The sequence below is a fragment of the Sprattus sprattus genome (assembly GCF_963457725.1).
Source record: "Sprattus sprattus genome assembly, chromosome: 8".
Taxonomy (NCBI): Eukaryota; Metazoa; Chordata; class Actinopteri; order Clupeiformes; family Clupeidae; genus Sprattus; species Sprattus sprattus.
In genome coordinates, this window is record NC_137927.1 from 19,862,715 (window position 1) to 19,881,708 (window position 18,994).

General features: G+C 41.2%; 1 protein-coding gene across 1 annotated transcript; it reads right to left on the bottom strand.

Moving 5' to 3' along the window:
• Positions 1-1,637: 1,637 nt before the first annotated feature.
• qser1 (glutamine and serine rich 1) lies at positions 1,638-17,282 on the bottom strand. The gene is made up of 13 exons (XM_080843168.1): positions 17,165-17,282; positions 12,284-12,384; positions 12,022-12,183; positions 8,245-11,817; positions 7,693-7,967; positions 7,173-7,289; positions 6,728-6,861; positions 6,385-6,590; positions 6,066-6,203; positions 4,527-4,624; positions 3,997-4,143; positions 3,490-3,585; positions 1,638-2,774 (listed from the first exon to the last, which is right to left on the bottom strand). Exons 1-13 carry the CDS (start codon positions 17,269-17,271, stop codon positions 2,634-2,636), a joined length of 5,295 nt encoding a protein of 1,764 aa, XP_080699294.1. The 5' UTR covers positions 17,272-17,282; the 3' UTR covers positions 1,638-2,633.
• Between the last annotated feature and the right edge of the window lie 1,712 nt (positions 17,283-18,994).

Genomic DNA, 18,994 nt, shown 5'->3' on the forward strand with positions numbered 1-18,994 from the left:
TGTTGACATTCTGGTTTTAAACATGACCAACTGGATAGTATTCCTCCAGAGAATGATTATAGGATTTTTGCCTTTACTTCCTATAACTTCAGCACCAATACCAATGCCCACTTAACAGTGGGTGAAAGTTTGAAGTGAAAGAAATCCAAAAATAAATCTGACAGCCACTCAACAGTTTGTCCAAGGTGTGTGCTGGCTTCCTGTAAAATGCACGCTTTCTGTCAGAGGAACTGAAAGGTAGGGCACAAAATGCCACTGCCTGAAAAGCAGCACAAGGTTTCAGCCAAGCTCAAAGAACCCCTCTCAGTTGTGCTCCTACGTAGAGTGTGCAACTATGCACTTATCAATATTCATATTTTTTTGTTCTCTCGCAGACATTTGTGTTGAACAAACATCCATTTCTCCTAGCAATCAGAGCCCTGGAATCCCCTCCGCCCAGCACCAGAGGACATCGGACAGTGCCCTTTTATGAACAGGCAGCCGGGAGGACAGTTGTCGCTTTGTCTCAGTAGACAGAAAAGTTCCCGCCATTGTGGTCTGCGACAATCATATTTTATTCAACAGGCTGCTGACCCTTCTGGACTGCAGAGGACATGATCTTCACCACCCGTTCTACAGAAGACTTTGTCAGTGAGGCAACAGTTGACCAGCTGGGATGTTGCACATTCAATCTGGGACACTCGACACGTGGACCCAGCACTCTACACCTCTGGTTGGTTGTTCGTTTGATACAAACACCAGACTGGTTTATGCCATGTCCTCTGTCGACTGTGTTACAGGTTTAACAGTGACAGTGGTGGGAGGCGGAAATGAGAAACCTGTATTTCCCTGGCTTACATCACCCATGACGTCTCTGTGTGGTTGTGGCATTGGTATATCACAGAAAGCTAAAGGTTGATGAACACAGCGGTCACTTCACACAGAGAAGCACTGACCTGCTTTAGTAACCGATCTAAGGCCTTTCTCCTTTTATAAGGTCTATACAATTGTCATATTTCACAAGAGATAAAACAATAACAGATCTTTAATATTATTCATGCCAAATTTTACATTATGGTTTAGCATACTTTATTTACTTTTTAAGAGTTGATTGATTGCCATTCTCCCTTTCCACTTTTGTTGGCAGACTACGACCAGAATGAGCCCCCCTCCTGTTTGCAACTTGCCACAGCATAGACATTTTGTTTTGAATATCAAATGCTTTCAGTACCAACAAGGATGCTTTGCCTCGCCCATCATTAAACCTCTATCCCACATGCAATACACCCACTAGCACTTAGCCCAACAGTGGTCTGACATCTGACAATGTAATGAAGGCCTTTACCTTCAGTCTGTGAAGGTCTTCTACAGGGAATCGGTGGAATGGACACTTATAAGCCCACTCTGTGAAGGGCTTCTGTTAATCATAGGCGAAACGGACACTCATAGGGCCACTTTCGTCAGATGGTGCATCCAACAAAAGAAGAAAAGGTGGTCTGTGCACACGAAAACAGGCATGAAGGTCACTCACTGCGCTCATTTAGTACGAAATTTATTTCATTGTATCAGAAAATAATTGCAGTGTGTAACTCAGCTACACTTTAAAAGCAAAACTCTAGTCTGATGCTGTTGGCATAATATTCAGTTTAAAACCGAGGCAAACTTGTAATATTATAAAGACAGGAATTATCTTAGGATATATAGTGTACAATATGTAACCAACATATAAATGTATAGGGATTCTTTTCTGAAAACAAAAAAGTCTATTACAAAGATGAACATGAAACAAATGACCATAATATTTCCTTCTGTGAAAAATACAACTATTAGTGAGATAAACTGTAGGTTTGTAAAGAAAACAAGAGTACAAAAGCAATGTACTTTTATCTCAGAGAAAATAGTTATGGTAATACAATTTATTACAATAAAATATAATAAAAAGCAGTATTAGAATTGCACCAACTCCATGTTCAGATGTATATCCTTTGTTAAAACAGAGTTTCTGAAGCACAAAAGGTATTTAATCTATATTAAGTAAAATTCATCTTTGAGAGAATGTACTGACAAAAAGCTTTCTTTACATAATGTACAGTATTATTTATAAATGTGGCACTCCATTGTAATAATGGATGTCTTACATATATATATTTTATGTACGTATAGATCTACTCATTTACTAATCATCCCAACCTTTTTAAAAAAAGTTGCTGACATCTGATTGGAAGTTTTCAAAGTCCTATGCAATTTGCTTTGTATCTAGTGCATGCTTATCAGTCCTGGTCCATCACAACTAAGAAAAAAAGAGAGAAAGAAAACAACAACCGACATTTGTGTGTACAAAACGTCAAACTAGAAGCAGCTTAACTAGCTGTAAAACAAATAACGTAATGTGCTACGTTCAAGAAGTGAAAGTCAGTCAATGTTTTTTGTTTTGTGCCACACTTCAAGACGGCCTCTCCAAACAAAAAAAAACCCAGGTCCGAATTGCTAAGAGCTGTCACACTATGTACCTCGACCCTGTTCTCCATCTGTTTTTAGTGCTATAGAAGCTTACGGGTGGCAGCTGAAGTCCCCCACCCCTCCACCGTCCCAGTCGTCATGCCCAGATCACATCCATACGCTGATGGTAACTTCTCTCTTCTCCACCTTCTTGGCTATAGGCAGGCCTGCTGCACCTGTGTCAGGAGCTCTCCGAACCGGTCAAAGAGGCCCTCCACCCAGACCCTGTTGCTAAGGCAATTCTGCACAGTCTCCTCTTGCCCCAGGTCTTCCTCCCGAGAGCGCAGAGAAGCAATCTGGAAGGGAGGGAAGAGGGGCATGCTTTAACATATTCCCTTTAGTTGATCAAAGCACATTTCTATAAAGCAATCTATTCTTCACACATTATTCACGCTCCTGTGGTGCAAGTCCAATGTACAGACAGCCACTGCACATCTAAACAGACAAATAGGGCTGTGTGTGTGTGTGTGTGTGTGTTCGTGTGTGTGTGTGTGTGTGTGTGTGTGTGCTCCATTAGGCTGTGTATTGGCAAGACTCGCACGATACGCATCATGATACAGGGGTAACGATTCACTACATTGCAACACTGTAAGCAATATGTTGCGTTTTTCTAATCAAATTTTAGGAAAACTGTCATAGTATAAAGCCCTTATGCTACTTCCTGTCTCAGTTTATATTCTTATGTTGGCATTGAAGAGCTGAAGAAAACACAATGAACAACTGTCTGCCACGAATCTTAGCATGTAAACTATAGATTGAAGATCAATATAGTGTTTGAAAATTGATACAGCATCACAAAATGTAATATTGCGATACTTTTGACATCCTACTGAATAACTGGACAAGTTCAACAAGGCAAGTTTAAGCCTATAGAATGTTAGCAGTATGGCATCCATTACCAGTCTGTACATAGTATTCCTGCGGAGACATAGGATGCAAATTGTCACTAAGAGACCCTTAATCATTTTACAAACAAACATGCAGATACAATATGCTACTGTTCTCTCTTACCTCATCCTTACACATAAGGTATGTATGGTACTTGTAATGCTGAAGTGAGTGATAGAGAGAGAACCACGGAGTCTTGTGCTGATCCACAGTGTACTCCTACAAAACAAAGGGGAAACTCAGCTATTCACATTCATTAATTTTAATTCTTGTCCTCTGTGGGTATTATGCTGGTGACAAACTGGCAGAAAAATGCAAACTATGACAAACACACACCTGGACACCTGATAAGACAACAAAGGATGGATACCATCTAGAAAAACACCAGGGAGGACAATGTGTACAGAGTACAGCCGCACAAACATAGCGTGTAGTGGAAAGAAAGGTATTTAGCGTCATCTAGTGGTCAGGTTCTTAAGTGCCCATTCTTGTCTGTTCTTGTTTGTAATGGATCACAAACCCATGACAAAACATAAATTAACTACAAGAATATCACACTATATATCTTTTTTTTCAGATTTCACCAAAAGTATGTGTACGTTGTACATTGAGTGACATTCAGATCCTTACCAATGGCAGTTTGCTTGGGGATTTAGAAGGTTTCATAGTCTTCTTGTTGTAAGCTTTCCCACCTAGGCGCACTTTAAAAGTAGGAGTTTCTCCGTCCTTTTTCAGTTCCGTCACCACCGAGATCTCAGGAAAGCTATCCAGTGCAGTCTGTAGTTTCAACAGAGAGAAAGAGGTTACCCAGTCGAAATCTTCAAGCTTCCCTTTCCACTGCACCCTTCTTCTGCTCACCCTATGACCATTTCAAACAACCAAACACACAAAGAAATGTACCAGTGGGTTGAGATTCAGGAGCTGTCTAGTAGGGTCAAAGATGTGTGTTTTTTTTATATTGTTGAGTGCTGGACAGGAAAGTAGATTCCTGAGGTATTTTGTAGTATCCTCACCAAACTACACTCATCAAGTCACAGAGAAATCCACCTCGGGGGTGAATTACTTTTATCCTGCCTTTTGAGACAACTTCTAAGTGTTAGTAGGTACACTCTGCTAGTGAAAACATGTTTTGCTGATGGTATCAACTGTATCAAGCCGACCTTAAACAGCTGTCCCATGCGTAGTTTGGGGAGTAATCTTCTCCTGTTGTCTGTGATCATGCCATCCATCCTCTTCATGTGAGGCAGCAAAAGCTCATCTGATGAAGAGGAAAACATAAATGTCTTCAGTATTTTTAAGGCCATACATGTTCATGATTATTCAAAATGGTATGTTGAAAAAAGAATGAAGTGTATTAGTTTGGTGTCATATTTCTGCTGTTTTTCACATCTGGTGACATAAGGCCAACCCAGAAGACCATATTAGTCACAATTCTGACTAGTGTGATGGGATGCCAAAGGAATTCAGTCGTTTAGCCAACATCTTTTAGCTATATATAATTAATGCGATGTATATACACACTCAGTGGTGGGTAGTAACGCGTTACAAGGAACGCAAATGAGTAAAAAAGAAAAATTTTCGGGTAACGAGTACTTTTTGCGTTCCTTTATAAAGTCTGCACTTTTACTCTTACTTGAGTAAATATTTGAACTAGAATTCTACTCTTTACTCAGTTACATTTCCATTGTGCTTTCATTAAAATGAGTATTGTGATAAAAGTACACATATCTTTGTTTACTGGAATACAGCATACACGGCAACCAGAGAGGGTAAAAACGGAGAGGTCAGTTAGCTATGCGTTATCGACGCGCCCTCCACAGGTTGCAACATTGTTGTCATTTCATAGCCGCGCAGGAGACAACTTCAGGTCGACCGTTACGACTCGAACTTTAAACGTCACCACTATGGATGAGAAGATGGACGAAGCTAGCGTTACTACTGGTCCTCCTGACAGTCCTGGGGCAGCCCCCACTCCAATGTAATATTTTTTTTTTTTGCAACTCACCGTCAGCATCATGTTTATTAACTTGGCTAGCTTGCAAATGGCAGCTAAGTTATACTGTCAGAATTGCTAGCACGAATAAGTCAAAAATGTGCAAAATGGCAAGTGATTCATGGCATCTTTTTTCTCTAACCGGGATGATCTTGTAAATAACAATGCTTTTGCAGTCAGAAAGAGAGAGAGAGAGGGCATTTCCCTCCATGAGAAAGAATGAGATCTCCTACATGGTCAATGTTTTTAATGGCCTACTGTTATTTTCTATGAGATCTATGAGATGTGTAATGAAAAAAAAACATACATAATACAATGAAGCAACTTGTGAAGAAATGTGTCAAGAGTGCATTTCTTTCCGACTTACTCACGTTATGTTTTTCATTGATCCAAACACTCCAACACAAAAAAGTAACTTGTAATTTGAGTAACTTTTAAACAGAGTACTTTTTTACTCTTACTCAAGTAAGTTTTCCAATTGGAATATTTACTTTTACTCAAGTCGATTTTGAAGGAGGTAATTGTACTTTTACTTGAGTACCAATTTTCAGTACTCTACCCACCACTGTACACACTAATGAATATTATCAGAAGTACTGTTGCCCCCTCATAACTACAACCAAACAGTACTGTTCAGGACAGGCCATCTTAATCTACGGCTTAAGAGAACTTGCATGCTTCCCATTTCATGTCATTTAACGCTCACCATTTTCCTTCTCAAGAGTATTCATGACCTCTGCATCTAAGGCCACACTGATCAGCAGCTCCACGTAGCTCCTGAAGGTCTCCTTCATCATCCTGGTGTTGAGGAAGCGTGACGCAAACGGGATGGGAGGCGTGAACTCTGAGAGAGAGGTAAGGAGGGGGAGTGGAAGCAAGACAGGAAAGCAGACCAATCTTTACCAATGACTTTTAAGTGCTAGTGGTTATCTACATAGACTATACTGTGTCTAGAGTGAAACCCTAACAAACACACACTGCAGTAACCACGGGTTCATGCTGCCTCACAAAGAAAAGGTCCTCACCATCATCTTCACTCACTGCCTCAGGAGATGATGCGGAGGGAGAGGTTGAGAACGCCTCTTTCCATTTCTTCCTCTTCTTCGGTGGGGGCTCAGCCTTGGCCTTGGGCTGCTTTGGCCTGGGCTTGGAGAATGCCTTCAGCAAGGAGGGGTCAGAGACAGCAGCAGGACCCATCCTGTGCACAAGCAGAGCCTTGGCCTGGGAGCCTCTGCCAAGAAGAACACACAGAAATGTCAGTGTCACAGGTTTAGTAAAAAGACACAAAAGTGGGTCTTTAAAAAGGTAAGCTTTGACACACTGTATACCAAATACTAACAAAGTGACATGACACTGGCAACTCCTTACCTCATAGAGTGCATTGGCTTGCACCTGGGCTTTCTGCTGCAGACCCGAACATACTCTCTCTTGTTGACTGTGTCAAGGAACTTTACATACACTCTCCGATACATTGTCTTAGCATCTCCAAAGTACCCCAGGTACTAAAATAAAAACACAAACCACATTTAAAGAGCCTCTCCAACACCATTCTTTTTTTTTTAAATAGATGAAAGAGCTTTTAAAACCATAACCTCATTATTTCTGAGTCTTATTTCCACAGCATTTCTAATAAAACTAGCAAAATGAATTGCAGTTAAGATCACAATTCTCTATACACAGTAACAGAATAAGCTAATCCTTACATTTCAATCAGTGAAGAGTGGTAATGTGTTCCAAGTCTAGGTCAAATTTATGCTCAGTCAGTATTGTTGCATTAATATTTCAATGTTGGCTTTGGTTGGGCTCCACTCACACTGTTTGTGGCTGAAAACACTCGTCTTCCATCCCGCAGCTCAGGGATAAATTTCTGCAGCAGGGCCTTTTGTACTTTCCAGATGGCTGGAGGGTCCAGTCCTGCTTTCAATGTCACCTAGACCCAAACAAAAACAGAACATGCCACTGACCGGATCAAAAGCTGACAGAGACAAAAGGGCTTAAACTACAAAGTCACACAGATATTGCTCATTCCTTCCGAGAGACTGGAGCGGCAGGGATGATTCATTACTGTCTGATAGAACTCCCAGCTAAAGCCATTTTGGGAGCATTCTTAAGCAGATTGCATGACACATCTGTGAACTGCAGTCACTATTTAATATCTGGTAAAGCTGGTGCCTCACACTGAACCAATGGGTTGTATGAAAGCACTTTCTGGCTTATGTGTCATGCTGACATTGCTAAAAGGAAACAAATGCCTGCCAAAAAAAAAAAAGTAAACGAACACACGAGGACAGACGTGGCAGATGGGGTCACGCTTACCAAATATGAGAGCTTACCTTCAGGCTCTCGATGTCCTCATTTTTCACTACAAACTCATCCCGCTCGCGATACATTCCCTCTCCTCCACTGTCTGACAACTCTTCGTCTGTCAAGCCCTCGATGGCAACAGTGACGAGCTGCACTGCTAATTGGTCAGGGGGAACGCTCTTCAGAAGTTCCTCTGCATTTAGTTCCTGTGGTTCCACTGACGGCTGTTCCTGTGGCTTAACAGCTGATGACTGCATGTTAGAAGATTGTTCCTGCTTTTCCATTGCACTCGTAGATCTATTGTCTGTGTGTGAGAGAAAAGACAATAAATCTCTTTCATCGCCATTTCCTTACTCTGCAATGCAGTTTAGTAAGGTTACGTTTGAATTAATATTACCTACGTCATTATTATGTTGCATTGGGTTTGAAAAAAAAATGTGAATTATAGAAAAACATGTGAACTAATATACAATATACATGAACTGAATTAGTCTTTATTCAAACTCACACATTGAATTTTCTAAATATCCATTACTTTGTATGCTGCCACACGACTGAGATGTTACTGAAACCTTTCATACCTATCTTCTGCTTCTTGTCCGATTGCTCATCAAGAGATGAGAGTGCGGAGGTAATGCTCTGCTGAAGATCTTGGTTTCTTCCAGCCGCTTCATCCTCATCAGATGAGAATGATGGAAGAGTTTCCAGGTTTTTGTGAAGGTCCTCATCCAGCCTCTTTGTTGAGCTACCAGGGTGTGCACCCTGCGATTCCAATGGAGTTTGGGGATACTGAAGTGTGGGCATGGCCAGTGGAAACGGGGGTCTTCTGGAGGAAGCGGGGGGTTTTCTTGCACGATTAGGGCTCCTCACTGGAGGGGAGGAATAATGCTGCTTTGGACCAGACTTCAGAAAATCTAGAAAGGACCCGATGAATCCAGTTTTCACCTCTGGTTGTTTTTCCTCAACTTCCCTTATCTTCTGACGCATCCTCTCCTGCTGCTGGTAGCCGTCGAGGCCGCCTTCCGAGGCAGAGGGTGAGCTTGTGTCACTGCCTTTTGAATTCTGACGCTTAGCTTGGCTGTTTCGTCTCTGAGATCTGAGCTGACCATTTTCTTCATCAACAACCAGCTTGGAGGAGCCTTTTGACCTAGACTTTTTCTTTGGGAGCCCATCAGCGGGACATTCCACAAGGCCATTCTCCATTTTTATTCCCATTACTCTGTTGGACAGAGACACATCTCGGTTCTTGTTCATAAGCCCTGATTGAGGACATTCCTGGCCAGCCAGGTGAAAGTTGGAAGAAGCTCTACTGTTAATATTGCTATTTCCACTGGAGTTAAGGGACACACCATTCATGGGATTCACAGCATGCCCTTTGGGTAATGTCATGCTTCTGTCAAGTGCCTCACGGCCAACACCTCCTACATTCCTGAGGACATTTGTTGCTTCTTCAACAAGTTCCTGTTGATGGTTAATGATACCAGTGCTGTGTTGTATGTGTGAGTTTGCTAATGTAAATGCTTGATGTCCCCCAATCTCATCTTTGGGGTACCTATGAATGTCTGTTGTCAGTTGACTGCCATTCACCGTCATAGTCGGAGTATTGGAAATAATTGTTTGTTGCGATGAATAGTTGGAAGATTCATGCCTGCTCTCATTTGACTGAAAGTGGCACTTGGAGTCTGTAGGATTGGCAATTGAAGGCATGTCCCCTTCAGAGGAAGTGGCTTTAGCAAAGTCTTGTGGAGTCACTCCACAGGCAGCCACTGTAGCAGCCAAGATGTCATCCACATTGGAAAGGATGTTCCTCTCATCTGCCAGCAGCATAGATTCAGGGAAGCAGATGGAGCTGAGGGTAAAGTGTTGCTTTGCGTCCTGCTGATTTGATTGGCCGAAACTATCTTTTGGTGACAGGTGCTGCTTGGAGGGGTCTCCTGTGTCAGATACTTGGTGTGACACAGCCAGCTGCTGGTTCGGGTTGTCAACGTTGAGATGAATCCCATTATTCATATGGAGATAATGGACTGGCTGCATTTGGCTGGCCACTTTGGATGAATTCTGTCCTATCTGAGAAGGTGCTTGCTGAAGGAATATCATTTGTGAGGGTTCTAGAAGGATCTGGGCCCCAGGAACACGGACATACTGTGTTTGGCCTTGAGGGGACTGACAGTGATCTTGCTGAATTCTGATGGTATGTGTCTGATGGTTCTGTTGCTGTGACGCTGGCGCCTTCAGCAGAAGAGTGTGCTGCTTGAGTTCCTCTGAGTTCATGGGAACATGGGAAGACTGCATTAATGTTGAATTGCTTTTTGGGTCAGGCGTTGCCCTCGCATTAGCATTGTTTAGAAGTTGCCCGTGTTGGTTCAAGGAACCCATTCTCCCATTCTGCATGGGTTCCATGTTGGAGATCCCCATGACCTGATCCTCAGATCGTGCATTGCTCCGAATCACACTCTGGGTGTTGTACCTATCATCCATTCTGGAGACCACATACACCACATTGTTCTGAGCTCCAATCGCACTACTTGCAATTTGAGTGGAAGTCTCCAGAGAGGCTTGCTGCAATGCTTGCACATCTTGAATGGGAAGCTCTCCACAATCCTCTTTGGAAGTTAGAAAGGAGTTCTCATCTGGTTTGCTTTTGCCATAGGATGGCTTCAATTCCACTGAGGGTCTGTTGTTCTGTAAGGCTTGGGCATGAGAGGCAGTGGAAGAGGGAGGTGACTGAACCGGGAGCAAGTATTTCTGAGGCTGCTGTAACAACGAATTATCAGTCTTACCACTGGGAGGTTGTATGAGGCTGTAGTCCTGGGTGGAGTTTGAGTTTGGTAAACTTGAAGCATGGTTAGAAGAGAAGGAAGGGGTAAGAGTCACAGATTGTCCTGTCGCATAGCTCTGTGAGGAACTGGCAGTGGCTGGCCCTTGGGCATAGTAGCTAACACTTGGCAGACCCTGAGAGTGGCTGGAAGAATAGTTTTGAGAGGGGTTACCTAAACAAAGTCCCTGCACCTGTGCGTACTCTTCACTGTGCACCACTGAGGGCAATGCTTGTTGTTGACTGGAAGAGCAAACTAATGACTGACTCACAGATGTCACGTTACCCGACTGGCTAGCAAATGAAGATAATGTCTTGTAAATGGAAGGCAGTTTTTCTGTCTGACTTGTAGAGAAGGTCTGTGAATGGCTGATGCTGTTGGAGAGGGCTTGAGATGTGATGTATGTCTGTGATGGGTTAATGGACATCAAACTGGGCAGCTGAGTGGATGTGTACGGTTGAGAGTGGGTGGCGATCACAGAGCTCTGCTTCTGCACTGGAGATGAGTAGTTCTGCTGCTGAAGGTCAGACGAGTCTGTCTGTGTTTGTGGTTCAGCCACTGGACCATCAGCGGGATGCGGGGGGATTTTGGAAGCACAGTCTTTGGTTTTCGCTCCGGAGGAGGGCGAAAACACAGGGGAGGAAGGGTAGGCCTGAGTTTGCGTCAGTGTGGTTTGAGATGCTATCTTTTGCTGAGCTCCACCATTGAGTGCATGAGCTGAATCTCCAACGGGGCTGCAGGGCACAGGGGTTTGGCGTGAAGGCTCTTGCTGGAAGGACACATCGCTCTCTCCAGCCAGGTAGCCCTGTAAGGAATGCTGCCCACTGCCAGGCAGCTGTTCCTGAACTGACTGGGTACTGGAAGGCCGCTGGTGGTGCTTGATCACACTACATTCACGCTGAAGTGCTCTCTCGATGGAGCCCGAGAAAACTGGGCCACCATAAGGCTGGGGGGCCTGCTGGGAGTTCCCTAGGGCTGAATGCAGCAGGCTGAACTGAGGTTGCAAGAGGTGTGGGGCAGACTCCTGGGCTGAGCGATATGTGGAGGACTGGGGCGGGAGACCAGCCCCTAAGGGGGAGCCACCCAGGCGATCAAAGGCCAGAGCGGTAGGCACGGTACCTTGGGAAGATTTGATTTGGATTAGGGGGTCAGTCAGAGACATCAGACCATTAGAAGTGCTATAAGTGACATCTTGGACTGTCAGTGAGGGTGTGGTGGTGTAACTCCGGGAGGGGAAGGCAGTGGGATGCTGATAGGATGATAGGGCAGCTGCAGGGAAGGTTCCAGATGAAGACAAGGCTCCAGTGAGAAACAGTTCTGTAGTTGAGGAGTTTGCAGCTTTGAACACACACACACACACACACACACACACACAAACAATGATTATATTAACATGTAAACAGGAACCTTTTTGTATTTTGGCATATTAAAAGAAACCAGATATAGGTGAGAGAGTAGTGTCTACACAGAAACACATCAACATACATATATGTTTTATGCAGAATAATTACAAAAATGCAAAATCAGATTTTCTCAGTATACCTGTCTGCCATGAGGGAGTCCTAAACTGGGGAAGGAGAGAAGCGGTTGCAGGTCCAGCCTGAAGGCTTCTGGACTCGAGGGCAGGAAGAAAATTCATGACCGAGGTCTCAGTAGCGTTACTACCTGAAGTATGCAAACTGGTTTCAAAGACCCCAGACAGACCTAAATGGCCAAACAAACATACAAAAAGAACACGTCAGAAAAACACACATATCCTATGAATTTTAAAGTGGAATCACATGTTGATGTGCCTTGTTCCAACCTGCTGGGTGATGCGTGGTGGTGTAGGCTGGGATTTGGCTGGAAGCATACGTTTGGCGCTGGAGAAGCTCCGACTCCAAGTGCGTGGCGCCATAACTGGAACTATTCAGAGAAAAACACAACAAAGTGGACACAGGCTTAGTGTGTTTCAACCTATATACACATTAAACTACTTATATGAAAAAAAGGTGCTTTAACAGTGAACCATCCTGCCTTGTCAAATGCCAAGTATTGATGTTTAAGCATTTTTTATGGTATATCTCTATGTTAAATGTTGGTTGTTGTCAGGATAAGCTGAACAGATAAAAAACACTCATAAAACACCCATAAAACAGAAGGCTTTTTAACAGTAGGTCACAAACAAGGATGTGTACCGTATAATATGCATAGGAGTTGTGCACAGTTTTATTAGACGAATGACCGTCAGTTTGGGCAGATGCATTTACTACGAAGATCAAACACTGCCCTTGGGTAGAATTCAAGGGAGGGCCCCAAACCCTATAAAAGCCCATCAATAAAGACACTGCTTGGTACATGGTAATGATGGTGTAGCAAATTTAAGAAGGTGTGTAAAATAACCTCCTTTTCTTGCACATTAGTTGATGTGTCTGTCTGTCTAAGGAATGTCTTTGTAGGAAACTATGAATAGTTGTATGCAAAGCAGATGTACTTGCCACTTCCTGGTAATAAAGTTTGTTGACCTGTAGGCTTATAAATATTCTGCTGCAACATGACATTTATGCAGCCTTGGGATTCAACGCAAATAAACGATGAGAAATCTGTGTGAAATGTTGTATGTGGAGAGGTGAGGGAGTTAGACTGAGCTCAGAATAATGTATACGTATTCCCCACCTTAGCCTTTAAGGCGAACAAAAAAACTTGAAAGAAATGTTGTTTACCTATTATTTAGCTTATGGGGACAGACATGTACTTGGTCGACAAGGTTCTCATCAGTTTGATACATTTCATTGGTACACTCAAAAGGTATTATACGGTATTCCAACAATATGTCTGTTCCTGTTGTAAAACAAACTTGTATGGGGATTTGTACAGTGCCAAGGCCATAGGTCATTTAGTCTGGTAGAAACTCGCCTGTAAAGATGGTTCCAGGATGAAAATGCAATGAAAATTAAATTAAATTAATAATAATACAAAAATTATAATTTTAGACACATAGTACAAAAATCTCCTACGAAGAACACAATCAGGTGTATAAATAATGTAAAATTTGAAGATGTATCAATTATTTTAATTAATTAATGAAATGTGTTACTCTTAACAATTCGTGAGTTGGAATATACTACCTAAGTGCAAGCAAACTATACATTTTAAGGGGTGTAGGGCAAGCTTCAAATCAGCCATTTATTTCTTATTTTACAGCTGCATGAATACGTGTGTTTAATTTAGTAAATATGTATTTTACTCTCCTCTCTACTCTCTGCCCAGAGAAGATGTTGAGTGGCAGGTTAGGTCATATTCTGTTCCAGTGTACTCCAAAATGCCATAGCCCACTCCTACACCCCAATCACCGTTTTGTTTTTGTTCACATCATTTTGATTTGCTTTATAAGACTTGGGGAACATCATGTGGAATTGTTTGTGCCCATGCTCATCGTCTTGGACTGTTTGGGAGAAGCATGCAATGCTACTTGTGAGTGTGTGTGAGTATGTGTGTGTGTGTGTGTGTGAGTGTGGAGATTAAGTGTGTGGAAGTATGTGTGTGAGTGAGTGTGAATGATTTAATGTGTGTGAGTATTGATTTAGTGGGTGCAATGTCAGTGATTAATAATCAGGTTATATCAGCCACAGAAATATTTTGCAAGTAACGTCAATTGAAAAATAATACTTTTTGAAATGTTTACATTATTTATACACCAGACTGTGTACTTTATGGGAATTGATATGGAAGCCTGAAGCCCTCCTTACAAGACATATTCTGACAGATAAATCCACATATGGCCTTGAAACGGCACAGATACCCACAAAAGTTTGTTATAAATTAAGAGAAGGAATATCAAGTTAGTAGATATGTTTAATACTTTTTGAGCAGTGGATGTTAAACTCATGTGTTTTTGTTCTGGTAGAAATCTGGAAGAGGTTTGCACACAAAGTACATATCTGTCCCCATCAGCAAAATGTTGATGATGATACAGCATTTCTAAGTAGCTTCCTTAACTCCCTCTATAATTCAGACGAAAATTAACTTTGCCCCACCCCACTTAAAAAATATATATATGAATATAATATATAATATAATATTAATATTTGGGATTTCTCCCTCATATATGTAAGCCTTTGAACGAGACAAGCCTTTGAATTTAAAAAAACAAATCTGAATACAAAATTGGAGGTCAGGACCCTTGGTTAACTTGTCTTTGAACATCCCTAATGACACTGAGGTACTACTGGAACATTAGTCTGTGCATTATAGCCATGATATCTCAACTCAAAACACAATCAGGCCTACTTTTAAAGGACACTTGTAAATTAAAGGGTTTTCATGTCCTGAATTTTGAGGAACAAGGCACTTGCACACACAGACTGTGAAAGTGTAAAAACCACGACCAGATGACCCAGTCATTGACAGGGAAACACACTTTCTTAGTAACAAATCAGCACTATGTGTAGTAGGTCATCACTTTTTCTTGACAAACAAGCCCAAAGTTCTGAACTTAAACTTGAAATGAACAGTAAACGGTGTACATTTTTGGACCTCTCCTATCTTTTGAGGCATTCTATCTATTGAGCCTGTTATATCTTGATCTGTACATCTTATTCTCTTATTCACTATAAACAGGGAGACACTAATGACTTTGCTCAGGTCTGGGCCAAAGATTCCTACTCCAAGACTGCCTCCTAAATAAGGACACAGTTTTTGGTAAGAAAATCACAGTTCAGCAAATTCATTTCAGAAAATGAATAACCCAAGGTGAATGATTGTCACCAGGAACTTTACACATGTTTCCATGCCATAACAATATAACAAAACAAACTATCTAAATACCCAACACACATCATCACTGAGACTTCTTTGCCAAAATTGATGGAGACATAGTTCAGGTGAAGGATTCAGTGTATACATGTAGTGACTGATCAACATTTAGTTGCTTTATTTATGCCAAAGAGAGGATAAGGACAAAATAATTGCACATTCACAAGTTCTTCTCAGAGTTCAAGTGCTGGCTTGAATCAGAAACAACTTAACAGGTCTACCCATTTGACTGTAACCGTGTAAAAGACAATTGTTGAGGCTCTTACGTAAGTTCACAGAACTGTACATCAAACATTTACTATACATCAAAGGGATGCAGAGTAGAACAGTGTCCTAGGTAGGTAGCAGGTACAGAGGGGCATTTTTATCAGATCCTGCTAAAAATCATATCTTCGGTCCAAGCAAACAACTCATCCAAATAGATCATATACCTCGGAAAAACTAAAATAGTACCTAACTTCTGAAACTTTTCGAATGGTTATTGTGACACCATGTTTGGCCTGTTGTGCAAATGGGTTATACCTTAATTTTAATGGGGATTTCCAGAGGTTATGATTCAGAAGGAAATGGAAAAGTAATTCTGAGACTAGGTAAACTACTTCAGGCAGGCTGATGGACAGCAAACTCCATGATTAACAGCAATTTCCAAAGACTTGGAAACACCAACACAAAATGACTGCATGCTGAACATTACCTGATGATTACCAGTTAGTTTCAAGAGACCAAGAAATGAAATGCCAAATAACCAACCAATGTTTAAATAGCATGATCAGATGATCAGGACATTCTTTAGACAAACAAAAGAATACACTCACACACATAGACAGTATAAGGGGGAGGACTAGGCCTACTATTCAGCCCTGGAAATATTACACATATTTGGCATTCTGAAAACCTAAATATAAAGAACAATGTATATTTGAACTAGTTAATGAGACTACTCACTCAAAACCAATTCAAAATTGAAGTAGGGTTTTTTCAATTGTGAAGATTGACACAAAATGATTTGAATGGTCCTCTACTGAAGTTGACCATTTGACAAAACTTTTTTTTTTCAGGCACTACAATCATTGATACATATTTGGTGGAGATGCCACTGACAGCTTCATGTGCAGCTAACGTCACATTGTAATGCTGTACCCGGCTATGAGTTACTGTAGTATACAGAATGACAAGTGGGTCAAGTTAGAAATGATTCAATCATAAGCACTTTCAACCAATGTGAATCGCACGTTGCTTCGAATTAGCCTACTTCCATGATGCTAAACCGCAAGTTCATTGACTTTTTGTTTAGTAAACTGTGGTTTGAGTGCACAACGGAACAAAGCACTTAAATATGCACTATTCGTCAATACGATAAATAGTTTTCGACCAGGTACCCCGCATGTCATGTAGCCCCGTGGTAACACAAACTATGTCTGTAATATTATCGCTAAATAATTTCCAAACAAACCAATCTACATCGTTCAAAATAGTCTAGAGCTATGCAGGAAGGGCTGTATAGTTTGCCAGACTGCCAACACTTAAGTCGTCTCCCTGCAATAGAGAGGGATTTCCACAAATCGACCGAACATGAGCCTTTTTCCAAATGCACCCATATGCAGATAATCCATTGTGTTTAATGGCAATTAACGTGCAACAGTGCAATAGCCTACGCATTGTAGCCTAAGTGACGTACCAGTGCTTCGTGGACGACTCGCAATCAGTAAAATAACCTACTACTTTCCTGATACTTTCTTAAGTTCAAAACTGATTTTGACCCATTGACAATTGTAAAGCCAAACGGCGCACACTAACTTCAAAAAACCGTCACATTTATGTTTGTTATGCTAGGCCTTCCATCACCGGAATTTTCTTTGGAAGGTGACCCGCCCTCCCCTTCATCTCTTACCTTGGCTTAATGCATGCGGTGCTACGCTCGTAGGCCCAAGCTGCGGTCTGTGGTGGAGGGGCAAGCGAGTCTGCGAAGCTTGGAGTCGGGTAATTCCTGTCCATCATCCGGTCGAGATTGGGAGTGATGCACTTCCCCGATATAGCTTTGTGAAGTACGCACACATTCAAGTAAGAGGCCGGTTAAAACAATCACATTTTCTCGATGCATACATCGGAGGCGCCGACGAGTTGAGATACCGGTGTATCTGCGGCAGTGACTTCTAGCGAGAGATTAATGTATGATGATTATCACTGTGCATGTCCCCTGAATCAAACATCGTCCTGGCTGTGCATGGTGGTATGGTACTTGGATCGGATCCTCATGTTGGTTTATTTCCCAAGATGCACTTCCGACTAGTTTGAGTTGGAAGTTTTCTGTCTTGATGTTTCCTTCAACAAGGATGAGCACAATGTATGTTTACGAAGTTTGACTGTGTACTATACGAATGCTCTAATATATATATATATATATATATATATATATATATATATATATATATATATACACACACACATGATACTTATGCACCCTACAATTTTGCATTCATGCTAAGTTATTTCTCCAGTAACTCAAGACAGGTAGGTCAACAACATTAGCCCATTTCGCTTTCAGTCGTAACCTAAATATTCTCTACCTTACGCCTAATGTGTTTCGATGCAGGCTTTGGTACAAACTTGACCTCTTATCAAATGTTCATATTTTTCAGATGAAATACACATAAAGTTGCATATTTTCAATATGTAATTTTTAACTTTGACAATTTACAAAAATTATATTTGCACAATTCTATTGAAATTAAATTAAGATGGATTTACATGGCTTTATGCAAATATGAGACAGGAAGGATTATTAACAAAACTTTAAAAGTTTATTGTAGCATAATCACAGTATCTTCTTAAGCTGATATATGGATCAATGGGGCAATGCAACCTCAAATACCAAAATAGCCTAAACAGGCAAGAACTAAGACATTCTAACCCCTGGTTTATTTGTAGTGTTGCAGAAAATATCCTCAAGGTCTGAATGATAGTCATTAAATAAGAATGGAGTATGAGATGATTTGGAATCATTTTCAATATTCCAAAGACTAAAAAAAATCAAATCAAATCAAAATATACAGGTATAGATAGACATGCATGTTCAGCAGAACAGTGACTGTATGTCCAGACATCAGTGAAAGAAGTTGTACATGTTACCTATCTTTTCAGTGTGAGACTATTGCCAATCACCATGTATCAAAAGCTTCATGTAGAAACAAAAAATGGAATGCCATTTTCAAAATATTTTGCTGACATACAAATGATTAAAAGATATACATTCACAAACATTCCTGAAAAATAATTGCACATATGGAATAGCCTCCTCCCAGATAAAAGTGCAGCATTACACAACATATGGTATGTTTAACTAACCTACATGCATGTTATAAATAGTAATAATATGGTAATTGCCTTCTACACAGCAGTTTAGTACCCGCTGTGCTTAAACAGTGCTTAAAGACTGTTGGTCTGTTATCCGGCATACATCTTATAGGCACTGAAAGTGTTTCAGAAAACAGATGTTTGTCAATAGATAATCAAGTTGATCATTACTGCACTCAATTCAGTTAGTGTCAAACAAACTGTTTGTTGTCCGATTCCAAAAACATCCACTGCATATTAAATAATTACATTATATGATGCTTCATATTGGTTTCCTAGTCTCCCAATTTAATCCCTGAAGTGCTATGATTGGACCATGCACCAAGTATTTCAAGTATGCCATGAAAGTTAAAATGTTTAGAAAATT